The 17374-nt window shown below is 41.7% G+C and overlaps 1 protein-coding gene across 1 annotated transcript in view; it reads left to right on the top strand.

The window, feature by feature from the left end:
• Positions 1 to 16962, top strand: part of LOC139262043 (gamma-aminobutyric acid receptor subunit alpha-1-like) — a 57175-nt gene extending 40213 nt beyond the window's left edge. The window contains exons 8-9 of the mRNA XM_070877207.1: positions 6906 to 7108; positions 16651 to 16962. Coding sequence (XP_070733308.1) covers positions 6906 to 7108; positions 16651 to 16962 — 515 coding nt within the window. The remainder of the gene's footprint in view (positions 1 to 6905; positions 7109 to 16650) is intronic.
• The last annotated feature ends 412 nt before the right edge of the window (positions 16963 to 17374 follow it).

Below are 17374 nucleotides of genomic sequence, written 5' to 3'. Positions count from 1 at the left end.
GACTGCTCAGATGTTTTGTTTTATGGTTAAATTTTCCATTTTTTGAAATGTTCTGCTGATCAAATTGAAAGGTGTCATTTTGCACACTATGTCAGCTTCAGGTAATCCCAGGTCAGGTGTTACACAGCTGAGGTGCAGAATAAACTCCTTTCACACAGTTCCAACAACATGATGTAACCCCATCATATGAAGAGCATTTCAGTTTCTCATGTCTACATTCTTGTGGTCTCTCCTAGTGAGATTGATACTCAATACCAATTATTGCTTAATTATGGGTACTTTTGTGCTATTGACTAAGCTAGATTAAGATATCCACAAACTCTATTCTTGTCCAAGTCCTAAGCAAAAATACAACAAAATCTTATTGGATTAGTTTCTCTCAACTTTCTGTAAGTGAATTGAGTTTTGGTGATCTTAATTCAATGGGTGTGTAAGTCCATAACATAGCTATAATGTGACACTTATTGATGTTAATTGTCAGTATCTAAGGAGATTCAAAGATGGTTGTATGAGAGCTATAAATGTTATATTGGTACAGTATGGATGCTGTTCTGAATTTGATGTGAAGGCACATATTAGATAAAGCTGAGGAGGCTTTATTTTACATCAAACCCTTGATAGGTCTGTCATTGGATTTACCTGGAGGTTCGGATACTAGGGGGCCAATTTTCTTAGTTCATGTTGCTGTCAGGGACACGTGCCCAGTGGCTGTGTATATTGGAAAATTGTGGGTGCACTGCTCTTGATTAAAATGAATTGACAGAAAATTAAGGGCAGTGCATGCACACTATCCTAATATGTGCAATCAATGGACAAGGCTTCCCACCATTAGTGAAAACCCAGAAAATGACTTCTTCGGAATAAAGATTGAAAAAATATGTCCTACCTTAGAATAACAACTTTTGCCTTAACGAGTATCAAAATCACAGTCTAATTTGTGACTTTATACATAGATAAAATTTTTAAATACTGAAAAGTTTGCCTTTATTTAAAGACTACATCTCATTTAACTTTTATATGTCAATGAATTATGTTCCTATGACATGAAAGGCTATGACATGAAAAATACTGCGAGGTTCTACAGCTTGTAGCACTTCATGTCCAAGTAAACTAAATGCACTATTAATCTAGAGGTGCTGAGAAATGTATATTCTAATCCTTCCAAATATAGAACATATCGCGATTAAGGAGTGGAATTTCAAATTTGATAATAATTAGCCTAGAAATTGCGGTCGGAGGCTTCCCACGGGCAGATGCCTCCGACCTGAAAAATTTCTACGAATTTACCTGGAGGTTCGGAGACTTGTGGTCCTGGACCTCTACGCAAAGGCCTGCATAGAGGCCCACGTATTTCAGAGAGTAGGCGCTTCGCACGCACCCAGGGGATCATGTGGGCCGGCCCAATCAATCAAAGTAGGGGTGTTCTCAATAATACTTGTGGTGAGTTCCATATGTATGGAATCACCATAGGTATGAATGGGAATACCCCAAAACACAGAAAAATTTAAATAAACTTTTTTAAAAATCACATGTTTAAAATGAATCAAAATGGAATTTAATTATTTATTTAAAACAAACATTTAATTTTTTGAAAAATAAATTTACATATTTATTAATATGTAAAATAAACATACCTTATTTAACAGGATTTTAAATGTTTCCATTATTGAAAAAATGTATTTTTCTGTCCTTTAAAAGTCTTGCACAGATAAAAGCAGACCTTACTATCAGTCATAAGAATTTCACGGGCCTTCACTGGGCAGAAGTTGGGCAAATAGCCCGCGGAGACCCTTTACTTCTGGATGCGTGCAATCTGTCAAGCGGATTCTTGACAGATCACAAGTTCAGGGTTTCGGTGCATGCCCTTTGCATGCCTAAACCTGGAACTTTTGGGGCCCCTACGGGCGTGTGCGCACCTTGTATGGCAAATTCAGGGCCATTATCGGAGATTAGTACAGGTAGAGCATTCCATGTCAATAATATAGAGGGAGCAGTATATTATGCAGAACCAATTACATGATCATTACAACTTAGTGGAGTAAAGATAGATTCAGCTGAAACATGCAACAAGGAATAGGATCGATTTCTGTTTCAGAGAAGAGTAGAATTATACAAATTTATAATAAGGAAAAGATGCAAAAAGGTTAGGTTGGGCATTGAACTGAGATTTCAATGGAGCAAGTTGAATGGTTCAATGGCCTTTCCTTATTTATTTTTTCATGAAATTTGAAATAATTGAACTTCTTATTTTAGCTTGGCCAGGATTAAAAGGGATTTTGTGTTCTTTGTTTAAAGTGAGGAAGAGCATAATTGGGAGATGGTAGTGAAAACAAATGCTGCAATAATGCACTAAGTTGTAGAGTGGTAAAAACAGATAAATTCTTGGAAGGACCACATGTGACAATGTACTGATCCCAGTTAGACCCAAGAAAAGCTCAAAAACAGAAGTGAAGGGAGAAGGAAAAAATGAAGGCCGGGCTAATTTGGTCAGTTTTCCTAGTAGTTGGTTACAAAGCAGTATGGCTAAGGGTTGAGAGAAGTTTATGTTTGCCCTTTCCATTGTGATTTTGGGTGAAAACAACAGAGGAAAAAATGGGTGAAAAAATGGCTACTTGCTAAAAATAAAAATACTGTTATTCACACTAGGAGATGAAGACAGAACTTGAAGAGATAATATAGTTGATCATAAATTCAGCTGGATAGCCTTCTTTGTATCATTACAGTCACCATCTTCTAATACATACTTAAATTTAATATCAAGATAAATCTAAAATAGTTAGGGCTATATTGCTGTACATATAGGATGATCAATAGAGAGTGCAATTTCTCATGTCAATAAAATGTACAGGGAAACACATGGCAATTTTTTCCAAAATGATCATCAAGAAGAATTTAACTCCAGTGCAATATGAACTTGTAGCATAAAATAAAAGGTTAGTCAAGTTACCCATATACCATTTGGCATAATGCTGCCTGCGACTATATTTAAGAACATAAGAACAAAATAAATAGCAACAGGAGTAGGCCATTTGGCCCAGCAAGCCTGCTTCGCCTTTCAATAAGATCATGGCTGATCTGATCATGGACTCAGCTCCACTACCCCACCCGCTCCCCATAACCCTTTACTCCCTATCGCTCAAAAATCTGTCTATCTCCGCCTTAAATATATTCAATGACCCAGCCTCCACAGCTGTCTGGAGCATGGAATTTCATAGATTTACTCCAAGAATTCCAAGAAAGTTTTAAATGGGCGGACCTTTATTCTGAGACTATATTCTCTAGTTTTAGTTTCCCCGATGAGTGGAAATATTCTCTCTGCATCCACCTTGTCGAGTCCCCTCATTATCTTATATATTTCGATAAGATCACCTCTCATTCTTCTGAACTCCAATGTGTATAGGCCCAACCTACTCAACCTATCTTCATAAATCAACTGCCTCATCTCTGGAATCAAGAACATAAGAACATAAGAATTAGGAACAGGAGTAGGCCATCTAGCCCCTCGAGCCTGCTCCGCCATTCAATAAGATCATGGCTGATCTGGCCATGGACTCAGCTCCATTTACCCGCCCTCTCCCCGTAACCCTTAATTCCCTTATTGGTTAAAAATCTATCTATCTGTGACTTGAATACATTCAATGAGCTAGCCTCAACTGCTTCCTTGGGCAGAGAATTCCACAGATTCACAATACTCTGGGAGAAGAAATTCCTTCTCAACTCGGTTTTAAATTGGCTCCCCTGTTTTTTGAGGCTGTGCCCCCTAGTTCTAGTCTCCCCTACCAGCGGAAACAACCTCTCTGCCTCTATCTTGTCTATCCCTTTCATGATTTTAAATGTTTCTATAAGATCACCCCTCATCCTTCTGAACTCCAATGAGTAAAGACCCAGTCTACTCAATCTATCATCATAAGGTAACCCCCTCATCTCCGGAATCAGCCTCGTGAATCGTCTCTGTACCCCCTCCAAAGCCATTATATCCTTCCTTAAGTAAGGTGACCAAAACTGCATGCAGTACTCCAGGTGCGGCCTTACCAAGACCCTATACAGTTGCAGCAGGACCTCCCTGCTTTTGTACATCATCCCTCTCGCAATGAAGGCCAACATTCCATTCGCCTTCCTGATTACCTGCTGCACCTGCAAACTAACTTTTTGGGATTCATGCACAAGGACTCCCAGGTCCCTCTGCACCTCAGCATGTTGTAATTTATCCCCATTCAAATAATAATCCCTTTTACTGTTTTTTTTCCCAAGGTGGATGACCTCACACTTTCCGACATTGTATTCCATCTGCCAAACCTTAGCCCATTCGCTTAACCTATCCAAATCTCTTTGCAGCCTCTCTGTGTCCTCTACACAACCCGCTTTCCCATTAATCTTAGTGTCATCTGCAAATTTTGTTACACTACACTCTGTCCCCTCTTCCAGGACATCTATGTATATTGTAAACAGTTGTGGTCCCAGCACCGATCCCTGTGGCACACCATTAACCACCGATTTCCAACCCGAAAAGGACCCATTTATCCCGACTCTCTGCTTTCTGTTCGCCAGCCAATTCTCTATCCATGCTAATACATTTCCTCTGACTCCGCGTACCTCTATCTTCTGCAGTAACCTTTTGTGTGACACCTTATCGAATGCCTTTTGGAAATCTAAATACACCACATCCATCGGTACACCTCTATCCACCATGCTCGTTATATCCTCAAAGAATTCCAGTAAATTAGTTAAACATGATTTCCTCTTCATGAATCCATGCTGCGTCTGCTTGATTGCACTATTCCTATCTAGATGTCCCGCTATTTCTTCCTTAATGATAGTTTCAAGCATTTTCCCCACTACAGATGTTAAACTAACCGGCCTATAGTTACCTGCCTTTTGTCTGCCCCCTTTTTTAAACAGAGGCGTTACATTAGCTGCTTTCCAATCCGCTGGTACTTCCCCAGAGTCCAGAGAATTGTGGTAGATTATAACGAATGCATCTGCTATAACTTCCGCCATCTCTTTTAATACCCTGGGATGCATTTCATCAGGAACAGGGGACTTGTCTACCTTGAGTCCCATTAGCCTGTCCAGCACTACCCCCCTAGTGATAGTGATTGTCTCAAGGTCCTCCCTTTCCACATTGCTGTGACCAGCAATTTTTGGCATGGTTTTTGTGTCTTCCAATGTGAAGACCGAAGCAAAATAATTGTTTAAGGTCTCAGCCATTTCCACATTTCCCATTATTAAATCTCCCTTCTCATCTTCTAAGGGACCAACATTTACTTTAGTCACTCTTTTCCGTTTTATATATCTGTAAAAGCTTTTACTATCTGTTTTTATGTTTTGCGCAAGTTTACCTTTGTAATCAACCTAATGAACCTTCTCTGAACAGTCTCCAATGCAAGTATATCCTTCCTTAAGTACGGAGACCAAAATTGCTCGCAGTACTCTAGGTGTGGCCTTACCAATACCCTGTACAGTTGTAGCAGGACTTCTCTGCTTTTATACTCTATGCCCCCTTGCAATAAAGGCCAACATTCCATTTGCCTTCCTGATTACTTGCTGTACCTGCATACTCACTTTTTGTGTTTCATGCACAAGGACCCACAGGTTCCTCTGTACTGCAGTACTTTGCAATTTTTCTCCATTTAAATTATAATTTGCTTTTCTATTTTTTCTGCCAAAGTGGATAACCTCATATTTTCCCACATTATACTCCATCTGCCAAATTTTTGTCCACTCAATTAGCCTGTCTATATCCCTTTGCAGATTTTTTGTGTCCTCCTCACAATTTGCTTTCCCACCCATCTTGGTATCATCAGCAAACTTGGCTACATTACACTCAGCCCCTTCATCCAAGTCATTAATATAGATTGTAAATAGTTGAGGACCCAGCACCAATCCCTGCAGCACCCCACTAGTCATTGTTTGCCAACCGAAAAATTACCCAATTATTCCTACTCTCTGTTTTCTGTTTGTTAGCCCAACCTCTATCCATGCTAATATATTACCCCCAACCCCGTGAAATTTTATCTTGTGCAGCAACCTTTTACGAGGCACCTTATCGAATGCCTGCTGGAAATCCAAATACATCGCATCCACTGGTTCTCCCTTATCCACCCTGCTCGTTACATCCTCAAAGTACTCCAGAAAATTTGTCAAACATGATTTCCCTTTCATAAAACCATGCTGACGCTGCTTAATTGAATTATGCTTTTCTAACAGTCTCGCTACTGCTTCCTTAATAATGGACACCAGCATTTTCTCAACGACAGATGTTAGGTTAACTGGTCTATAGTTTCCTACTTTTTGTCTGCCTCATTTTTTAAATAGGGGCGTTACATTTGCGGTTTTCCAATCCGCTGGGACCACCCCAGAATCCAGGGAATTTTGGTAGATTACAACCAATGCATCTACTATCTCTGCAGCCACCTCTTTTAAGACCCTAGGATGTAAGCCATCAGGTCCAGGGGACTTGTCCGCCTTCAGTCCCATTATTTTACTGAGTACTACTTCATTAATGATAGTGATTGTATTAAGTTCCTCCCCCTCTAAAGCCTCTTGATTATCCACTATTGGGATGTTTTTACTGTCTTCTACTGTGAAGACCGATACTAAATATTTGTTCAACGTCTCTGTCATTTCCCTGTTCTCCATTATTAATTCCCCAGTCCCATCTTTCTATGCATGTTGCAAACGTAATGACCTTTTGTACAACAATTGTCAACAAAGTTGAGTGGTAAATTCCCAATTGTATATTCTTAACATGTGCCTGTGGCTATATTACAAGATTCAGTCAGCAGTGCTATTGTATTGCATTATTCATAAAAATGATTTTTTTTCACTGAGTGTTAAAGGAAGCAAACTTACACATATTACACAAAATTATTCCAGTAACATGTTTTGTATTGTGTCTTATTCAGGGGTCACAACTGTATTGACAATGACAACTCTAAGTATCAGTGCCAGGAACTCACTCCCCAAAGTTGCATATGCAACCGCTATGGATTGGTTCATTGCCGTTTGTTATGCTTTTGTGTTTTCTGCACTTATTGAATTTGCCACAGTAAACTACTTCACAAAGAGGAGTTGGGCTTGGGATGGAAAAAGCTTAGTTCCTGAAAAGGTAAAATGTATATTTTTATTTTTGTTTAATTAGTATAAACAAGACTGTACAGATGCCTTTATAAAATGTGCCATGGTTAAACACTGGAAAATATTTAAATCTTGTTGATGCACTTTTTAATTCTGTATATTATCTGCACTCTGGCATTTGACCACACAAAAAAAAGAAAATAATGTGAGTTTGAATAAATAAGAAAAGAATGCCTTGCATTTATATAGCTCCTTTCATGACCACAGGCTCCAAAGTGCTTTACAACTAATGAAATACTTTTTGAAGTGCAGTCACTGTTGTAATGTAGAAAACACGGCAGCCAATTTGCGCACAGCAGGATCCCACAAACCGCAATCTAATAAGGACCAGATAATCTGTTTTAGACTTTGATTGAGGAATTAAATTGGCCATAGGATCTTTTACCACCTGAGAGCGCAGACAGAGCCTCAGTTTAATGTCCTATCCGAAAGGCGGCACCTCCGACAGTGCAGCACCCCCTCAGCACTGCACTGGAATGGCGGCCTAGATTTTTGTGCTCAAGTCTCTGGAATGGAACTTGAACCCACAACCTTCTGACTCAGAGGTGAGAGGATAATTGATGTTTTTAACTGGGTAGGTATTGTGGACTTGACTGGCAGCTTATAACAACATGGTTCTCTGCTAGCAGCCATTTGCTGCAATATAACATTGCACTGATTATGTTAGTTCAAAAGTAAACTATTGTGTAATCAATTTCTTAACAGTTTTGACAACACTGCAACGCATTTATATTGGGCCGGAATTTGCGGTCGAAGGCATACATCCGGAGTACGCCTCTGACCCGATTAAAAAATCCGCTGGCTCCAGGGCTTCGGAGAGTTCAGGTACTGCGCCTGCAGTCGTACGCCTGTGTGAAGGCCTATGGATCTCAGGGATGCAGGCAGTTTTGAAGTGTCCTCCTATCAGAAAGGAGGATTCCTCATATGGTTATGGAGATTCTATTTACGAACGGAATCCCCATATAATTAAATAATTTACACAACTGGAATAAAAATAATGTTCCCATTTCCAAATTTAATTACAAGTCCCTTTAATGAAACATTTACAATAAAAACTTTAATTTTTTTGAAAAATAATTTATAACATTTTAATCCAGGCAAACATTTACATAAAATAATTTTAAGTGTTTGTGTATGATTTTTTACTTAATTTTTAATTTAAGATTTAGATTAACTCTTATGCTGATGAAAGCAGGCCCTGTGCCTCCGCTTACCAGGCGTAAGGGTTTTGTGGGCATTTGCTGCACAGTAGTTGGACAAATAGCGAAAGTGATTTTTGGGGTGGTGCAGTAGATCTGTCAAGGCGAAACTTCACAGATCGCAAGTTCTGGGGTTTCATGCATGCACAGCACATGAGGAAACCCAAAACTTTCTGGGCCTTGTAAAAGGCTTACGACGGCGTATGATGAGAGTACACCATCATAGGAAACAGAAAGTCCAGGCCATTGTCTTTAGAATGGCTTCATGCTGAGAGATCCCCTAAAAACCGTGAGATTCCCACAAATAAAGAAAATAATTTATAGTGTTACAAACAGCACACCTGCCGCCCTGATGATTCAGTGGGGATCATTTTCACTTTGTCTTCGGGTGAAAATGTGGTACAGGTACAGCGTCGAAAATCCGGAGTTCTGGAAATCCGTACTGTTCCGGAATCTGGACACAGGGACGATCTGTGGCGGGGTCGTCCGGAATCTGGAAAATTATCTGGAATCCAGACCCAACCCCCCCCCGCCACCCTCTTGCACCTCCCGGACTCCCCTGCCTCGGGCCGCTGACGAATCCCCAGCCCCGCTGCCCGCCAGACTCCCTGCTCCTTACCTCGGCCTGCCGCCCACCAGACTCTCCAGGCCCCGCCACCCATCGGAATTTCCTGGCCCCGCCACCCGCCGGACTACTAAGGCCCCACCGCCCACCAGACTCCAGGCTTCGCTGCCCGTCAGAACCAGCACTCCTTACTTCGGATTTCCGGGTTTGGGATGTCAGAAGGACGTTCCGAAGTCTGGAAATACACAGGATCCAGAGCGATCTCGGTCCCGAGGTTTCCGGACTTTCGACGCTGTACCTGTACTTTATACGCCCTGCACGAACTGCTTTCCAGTTTTTAATTGCTTTAATTTATTCATTCATGGGCATTGCTGTCATGACTAGCATTTATTGCCCATCCCTACTTGACCTTGAGAAGGTGGTGGTGAGCCACCTTCCTGAACTGCTGTGGTCCGTGTAGTGAAGATACTCCCATAGTACTGTTAGGTAGGGAGTTTCAGGACTTTGACTTAGCGATAATGAAGGAACGGTGATATATTTTCAAGTCAGAATGGTGTGTGACCTGGAGGAGCACTTGGAGGTGGTGATTTTCCCATGTGCCTTGTCTTTCTAGGTGGTAGAGGTCGTGGGTTTGGGAGGAGTTATTGAAGAAGCCTTGGCAAGTTGCTACAGTGCATCTTGTAGATGGTACCCACTGCAGCAGGGGTGTGCTGATGGTGGAGGGAGTGAATGATTAAGGTATTGGATGGGGTGCCAATCAAGCAGGCTGCTTTGTCCTGGATAATATCAAGTCTCTTGAGTATTGTTGGATTTGCATTCATCCAGGCTAGTGGAGAGTATGCCAGCACACTCCTGACATGCCTTGTAACTGGTGGAAAGGCTTTGGGGACTCAGGGTGAGTCACTCCTCACAGAATACCCAGCCTCTGATCTTTTTTAGCCACAGTGTCTATGTGACTGGTCCAGTTAAGTTTCTGGTCAATGGTGAACCCCAAGGATGTTGACAGTGGGGAATTCTACGATGGTAATGCCATTGAATGTTAGGGGGAGGTTGTCAGATTCTCTTGTTGGAGATAGTAACTGCCTGGCACTCGTGTGGCGCAAATGTTACTTGTCATTTGTCCAGTTTGTGCTGCATGCGGGCACGGACTGCTTCATTATCAGAGGAATTGCGAATGGAACTGAACACTGTGCAGTCATCAGTGAACATTCGCACTTCTGACCTTATGATGGAGTGAAGGTCATTGATAAAGCAGCTGAAGATGGTTGGGTCTAGGACACTGCCCTGAGGAACTCCTGCAGTGATATCCTGGGGCTGAGATGATTGACCTCCAACAACCACAGTCATCTTTATTTGTGCTAGGTACTACTTCAGCCTGTGGGGCATTTTCCCTCTGATCTACATTGACTTTGATTTTACTTGGGCTCCTTGGTGCCACAATTGATCAAATTCTGCTTTGATGTCAAGGGCAGTCACTCTCACCTCACCTCTGGAATTCAGCTCTTTTGTCCATGTCTGGATCAATGCTGTAATGAGGTCTGAAGTTGGGTGGTCCTAGTGGAACACAATATGAGGCCAGAATCTTGCCGGTGCTCAGAGTGAGAGTTTGGAGGCAGGTCTACTGTCAAAATCTAAAAGATTGACAGTGGGGCGGTATCCGGGCTCTGAACCCGCCTCCTTGTTAATTTCCCAAGTGCCGGCTCTGCCTGCGGTTAGAAGACCTGGTATTAAATGGCAGGTCAGGCAATTGAAATAGTTGAGAAGCTGTTTAAAGGTATTTTACCAGGTTCGAATGATTTTTCCAACTTTTTCCAACTTCACGTCGCTCAGGTAAATGTGTTGAGTTCTGAATGACTCTCCATTGCTGTGAGTAGCTGGCAGCTGCAAAAGTGGTATAAAAGCTACCATTTCACAGCTGTTCACTTTCCAATCTTAGAAGCTGGAGTCTTCAGGATATGAAATACACTTTTCAGCTTTTTGGAGGTTTGAAGTGTTTGGAGGGAACTCTCTATCCAATGTCACTTCCTTGGAGCAACCTCTCTTACCATTGACAGATCGCTTCTGTCATCTCAACTTCAGTTTTCTATCGATTCTAGCAGCATTGGTGACCTTGAAAAAAATCTCACCTTAGTCCTCAGAATCCCACCACGATCAGCCCCAACACCGATATCACGAGGCATACCAGCATCACCAGGCACACCAGCAACACCAACAACAGCTCCAACCTTCTCAGCAATCACCTGATGCTGCACAGGGCACAAGGCATCAGCACCTGACCACATTGCTGCCTGGGAGGCCAGGGATGGCCTCGCCAAAGCCAGATTGACTTCACTTGATGCTATACACTCTGGCTGTCACATGATGCACCAGGTTTGCACCACCCTACAACAACACCATAAAGCATCTCTACAATACCTAAGCCATTCCTTTCACTCTTATCATCATTGCGGGGTACCGTTATGTCTCACCATTCACTGCAACTCACTAAGCCACTTCCAAAGGTGCACATAGATCTGTCCAAGAAGGCAAGGTGTTGAAAATAAAGATTTCAGTGTTTGACAACACCTTAGCAGAAACTTTACGTGAACATTGGCGATAACACCCATTCCTGTGTGTTGTTTGTTAGTATGATTGGACAAGGATGAGGGCAAGTGTGAGGGGAGACTAGTGAGATGGGAAAGTGATAATGTAGATACAGGCATTTGTGGAGGTGCAAGGTAAGCTAGTGTGAGTAAGGATGTGCAGGAGTAAGGTAGGGAAGGCAGAGTGATGGGGATGTGATGCATGGCACCGCAGCATGAGGTTGAGTGTGGCTTTGCAGTAACATTTTGTGATCTACTGAGATCATTGAAAGGTTTGTACCACTGCAACCTGGTCCTCCTGACAACATCCCTGCTTGTGCCCTCCTGTGCAATGTGCAACCAGGCTGCATTGGTGTCCTGGGAAGGTCTTTTCCGCTCATTGGAAGGGACGAGAATGTCCCTGTGTGCTGTGACTCCCTCCATAAGCATATGGAATAAGTCATGGGAGAGCCTGTGTGCAGCCCTGCACCTTTGTGCAGTGCTTGTCAGTGTTTGCAGCACCTCAATGCTGTAGAACACTGACAGCACAACTGTCAAAATGAACGTGGACGTAATCCCTTTAAGGAAACTGGCTGATGATGCGTCATCAGCTGACATCAGCAGACCCACTTCCTTTTAATTAGCTGGGAACCTCGCGGGGTGGGCTTAACAAGCCCCATCAAGGTAAAGTCATGTTAGAGGCCGAGATCGAGACAGCTGCAAGTTCGGGACTCGCCAAAGGCGGTGCTCGCCGCAGACCCGTTGAGGTTGATAAAATCCAGCCCTGAGCATCGGTGAGCAGGTTATTGGTGAGTAAGTGCCACTTGATAGCACTGTCAGTAACACCTTCCATCCCTTTGCTGATGATTGAGAGTCAGCTGAAGGGGCAGTAATTGGTCGGATTGGATTTACTGTGCTTTTTGTGGAGAGGATACACCTGGGCCATTTTCCATTTTGTTGGGTGTTGTAGCTGTACTGGAACAGCTTGGCTAGAAGTCATCAGTGGATGACCTTGGTGGATAGGAAATTTAGGTAAATGTATAATGGATTCATTACCACCAGCTTTGCACGCCTGCCAAAATTTATAATTATTCCCAGTGAATTTGCTCAGCAAGGTCCCAATTGTACATCATCATCATCATCATCATAGGCAGTCCCTTGAAACGAGGATGACCTGCTTCCACGCCAAAAAAGGATGAGTTCACAGGTGTTTCTATGAAGAACAATCAAGTACAGGGCTTGGTGAGACCACACCGGGAGTAATGTGCACAGTCTTGTTTTCCTTAACTAAGAAAGAATTGCTTTGTAGGCGATGCAACAAATGTTCACTGGATTGATTCCCAGGATGAGAGGGCTGTCCTATGATGAGAGATTGAGCAGAATAAACCGATACTCTCTGGAGTTTAGAAGAATGAGAGGTGATCTCATTGAAACATACAAGATTCTGAAGGGGATTTACGGGGTAGATGCAAAGGTTGTTTCCCCTGCCTGGAGTGTCGAAAACTACGGGGCACAGTCTCAGGATAAAGTGTAGGCCATTTAAGACCGAGATGAGGAGGAATTTCTTCACTCAGAGGGTTGTGAATCTTTGGAATTCTCTGCCCCAAAGGGCTGTGGATGCTGAGTCTTTGAGGATATTCAAGGCTGAGATCGATAGATTTTTGGATTCTCGGAGAATCAAGGGACATGGTGAACGGGTGGGAAAGTTGAGTTGAGTCGAGTTGAAGATCAGCCATGATATTATTAAATGGTGGAGCAGGCTCGATGGACCATATGGCCAACTCCTGCTCCTTATTCTTCTGTTCTTATGTCCTTATTCACTCACTGGTCTGTGCTATGCTAGTCAACCTGAGTGCCTCTGAGTTAGGGTGGGGAAAATCACCTAGGATACTAACTCTACTGATAGTTATCCCACAACCTCTGCTGGGAGTGTACATCTGCAGATGACAAGACAAACAGACTGCGCTGATCCTGTTCTCACTGTAGATTTGCAGAACTGCGCTTCCAGCCGGGGTTTCTGGGTCACATCATATTCTAATATCAAAGTGCTCCGTAACTGAACAGTTTGGGATCTCTTTATAAAAGAAATCTCTTTAAATTAAATAACCTAGTCTCTCCAAGATAATTGAACTCTCTCATATAGTCCCACAGCAAGTGCAGAAGAATACAATTCCTCAGACATTTGGAGGAAGCTAAGAATTCTGATTTGTTTAAAGATCCTTGAACATTTATGTAGCACCTGTTGAGTTTTCATTGGAATCAGCTGGAAACTCAACATTGACAGCAAGCGTGCAAATCTGGAAATATTTCCTTTAATCGTTATTGAAATTATAATATCAAAGTGTTCTGAATTTTAGGGATATTCAGACAACAGTTTGAATTTGGAGAAACGAGGTTGTGATCAATTTTCACTTTAATTTTTTTGGGATGCGTGGCCCTTTTAAGGAGCAGCGCGGCCCATTCAAAATACAATGCCTGCATGGTTCTTACATTTAAAAGCCGGTCAACTGGCTACGCGGGAGCTCCAGAGTGCTGCTCAGCCACTCAACATTGGTTATGATATACACTTTTCACAATTTTATCGTAAATTGATTTAGTTGTGTATAGTGAAATAATGATATCCTATGTCAAAGAAGTTAATTGATGGTTCAGGTTAGGCAAACCTATTTATTTTTTGGGGAGGAAGCGGGAACTGACCATCACGAGCAATGTCTTAGCCATAATGGTAGTTTCAGTAACATTGAACTCTGCTACTGAGAGGATTTCTTGCAGTATCACCATACTCAGCTGCCTATGCCCATAACTCTGGAATTTCCTCCCTAATAAACCTGTCCGCCTCTCTACGTCTCTCTCCTCATTTAAGATGCTTCTTAAAACCTACTTTTATCTGTGCTAATATCTCTTTATGTGGCCTGGTGGCAAGCTTTGTTTGCTACCATTCCTGTAAAACTCCAGGTAGCAGCGCAAGCCCATCCGGGAGGGTACCGGCTGTGAGGAGGGCGACTGGACTGGATGTCACCATAACCCAGATCGCTGATTGGAGTGTAGGCAGGTAGAACAGGAACAGCGAGGTCGGGGCGAAGGAGCAGCGAGAGATTGCAGAGCGACGTGATCGGGGCCCAGGAGAGGCGTGAGTTCGGGGCCCAGAAGAGACGTGGACCCAGGGGCAGCACAGGCCAGCCCACACTGCGATATGTGTATGCACTAGGTCTGTGCAGCAGAGCTGGTCTCCAGTCGTCTTGGTTTACCCTTGCCACTGGACCAAGACCTAGCTCTGTCAAGCCCGTGTGGTGGCTGGTGTGCAACGGCCACCACACATTAAAAAAATCCACGCACAGGCATCTTCCACCCTTCAATATGCAATTCGGGACCAGGAATATTAGGTCCTTCATTGAAACACCTGTGAACTCATTTAACTCATCCTGTTTTGGCGTGGAAGCAAGTCATCCTCAATTCATGGGACTGCCTAAGAAGAAGAAAGCGCCTTGAGACGTTTTATTACATTAAAGACTCTATATAAATGCAAGTTGTTGTTGTTCTCAATACACTCCTGTAAAAACTGTAAAATATATATCTGGCACACAGTCTTGGATGACTTAAAAGGGATGATCCATATATACTTTTTCTTCCTGGACATTCTGGCAGAAAGATCCTGTCAACAATCATTTTATATTTTCCTCTGATGGGCTGCGCTATGATGTATATCGTGCACCAGCAAACATTTTACATTCAAGTTCACTTCAGAATGTTCCATGATAATTGTTTACTAACCTTACTAATTCCCACCTTAATCTACTAATTTGTTCCTTTTGTACTCTGTTACTGAGAGGATTTCTTGTTGTATCTCCATGGTCAAGATATATAGCTTATATCATGCGACTACCAGAATGGTAGAAGGCAAACTAGATGGACCTTAGTCATTTTTCGTCTAGTAAATCCTATGTTCTGATGGAGAGGGTCTCAATTTTAACTGTTAATCTGCCTTTTTTCAGAAGCTGATGGTATATTTCCAGCATGTGCTGTTTAAATTTCTGATTTCCAGCATTCATAATTTTTTCTTTTTATTCTTAATTATTGCTTTTTGGTGATGGCAGCTTTTAAACATTTGAAGCCTATAGCTGGCTTGCAATGAATGCCATTTTGTTGCACTTTCCATCTTCAATTCTTCATTCTGTTTCTTCCTGCTACCTCTGATCCTTCATTGCCTATTTCTACCTGTTAATCTTCAAATTATAATTTTGCTCAGCAATAAGCAGATATAGGTAAGCCTGTATCCTTTTTAAACACCACAAGGTTTAAAACTATGATTGGCTTTAATGTTCTTTGATTTGATTTGGTCTCCTTTTTTTTTGTAAAAATATATTTGTGCTGTTGGCAAGCTGGCAAATTAGCTGGGTGCTTGAAGGAGCTGAGGTATCATTAGAGATAAAATTGTTTATTACCAGGTACACAAGCAATTTCTGCCATTGCTATTATTAATTTAGCTCTGTCATATTGTTAGACCCAGTAGCTTCTCTTAGCCAGTTCCATTTGGGGTGCAACCAACACCTAATGTTGTTTTACTAAATTACACAAACTTGTAGAAAAAAGCAGAAAGAGAAACCTTTAAAACAGTGATCGTTCCCATATCTTCCTATATCTACAGGAAGTAAAATGGAAAAGAGATTCAGGTAATAGAGTTAGAAGCTGAAAAGACATGGACTTGTCCAGGATGGGTGGCCTTTTCCTATTCCTACAAATTATTTTGTTGTTATGGTGAATCTGTGAATCAATAGAGTTTCAAGATGATGTTGCTTTCCAACTGATATTGAAATGGTTTTGTCTCATAGTTCCTGTATTTAAAATGGCTCTGGTGCTTTTGCATACCAGTCAAATGAACTAATGCCTGATTTAAGTATTTGAGACACACTTAACAGATTGATGCTCTTTACTATTTCCTACACTACAGCGATGTCATTCTGTTCACAAGACAGTGACCAAGGACAATTAGGAAAAATATAGGAGAAACTGCAATATATGGGAGAAGCTGGGTCATGATCTGTGCACAGTGAATTATATTATAGCTTAACTGAAACAGAATCAAACCAATGCCCTTTTTTAACTGTGGTGCTTTTGTTAGTGATGACAACAATATGTTTTTCTTCAAAAGTTTTATTTTACAAAAAGTGTTTTTAATTTTGATTTGCAGAAAAAGGAAAAGGAAAGAGAGGCTCTATTGAAGAAAAACAACACCTACACAGCAACATCAGCGAACTTTGCACCAAATATTGCAAAGGATGCAGGTCTGGCAACCATCGCAAAGAGTGCCGGTGCAGAATCCAAAGACCCGAAACCGGATCAAAAGCCCCCAGAGCCCAAGAAGACCTTCAACAGTGTCAGTAAAATTGACAGACTGGCCAGAATAGCATTTCCATTAATGTTTGGGATTTTCAACTTGGTTTATTGGGCTACTTATTTGAATAGAGAGCCAGTTCTCAAAGGTGATGATGAACATAACTAAAAAAAAACAGAGTTCCTCAGATTTCAAAATAATTTTATTTACTGGAACATTTCATGAAACTTCTAACAGATTATAGTTCCCCATTCAATTTGATGCAAACACTGTTTTTCTTTTGCCCTTTCTTAAACAAGATCCTACTTTTTTTCTGGTAATATCAGAAAAAAAGAAAACTCTCAAACTCTCTATAAATATATAAAGCATTATTACCTTGTCGGTAAGACCAGTCTAGTTCTGTGTCACAGCTGACATTATTGAATTATTACTGATCTGCTTTTCTCATTGTATCGGGATTTCCTTTCAATAGCATGTCCATGAATGAAAGAAATTTGGTTTTAAACTATTCTCACAGCAAGGTCTATGTGAAATTTAAAATAGTCTTAAAGATTTCTGGCATTTGACCAGGTGCAGTGAG

This window comes from Pristiophorus japonicus, chromosome 4 (assembly GCF_044704955.1).
Source record: "Pristiophorus japonicus isolate sPriJap1 chromosome 4, sPriJap1.hap1, whole genome shotgun sequence".
Classification (NCBI taxonomy): Eukaryota; Metazoa; Chordata; class Chondrichthyes; family Pristiophoridae; genus Pristiophorus; species Pristiophorus japonicus.
Note: the sequence above shows the minus strand (reverse complement) of the source record. Positions and strands in the feature narration are given on the sequence as shown.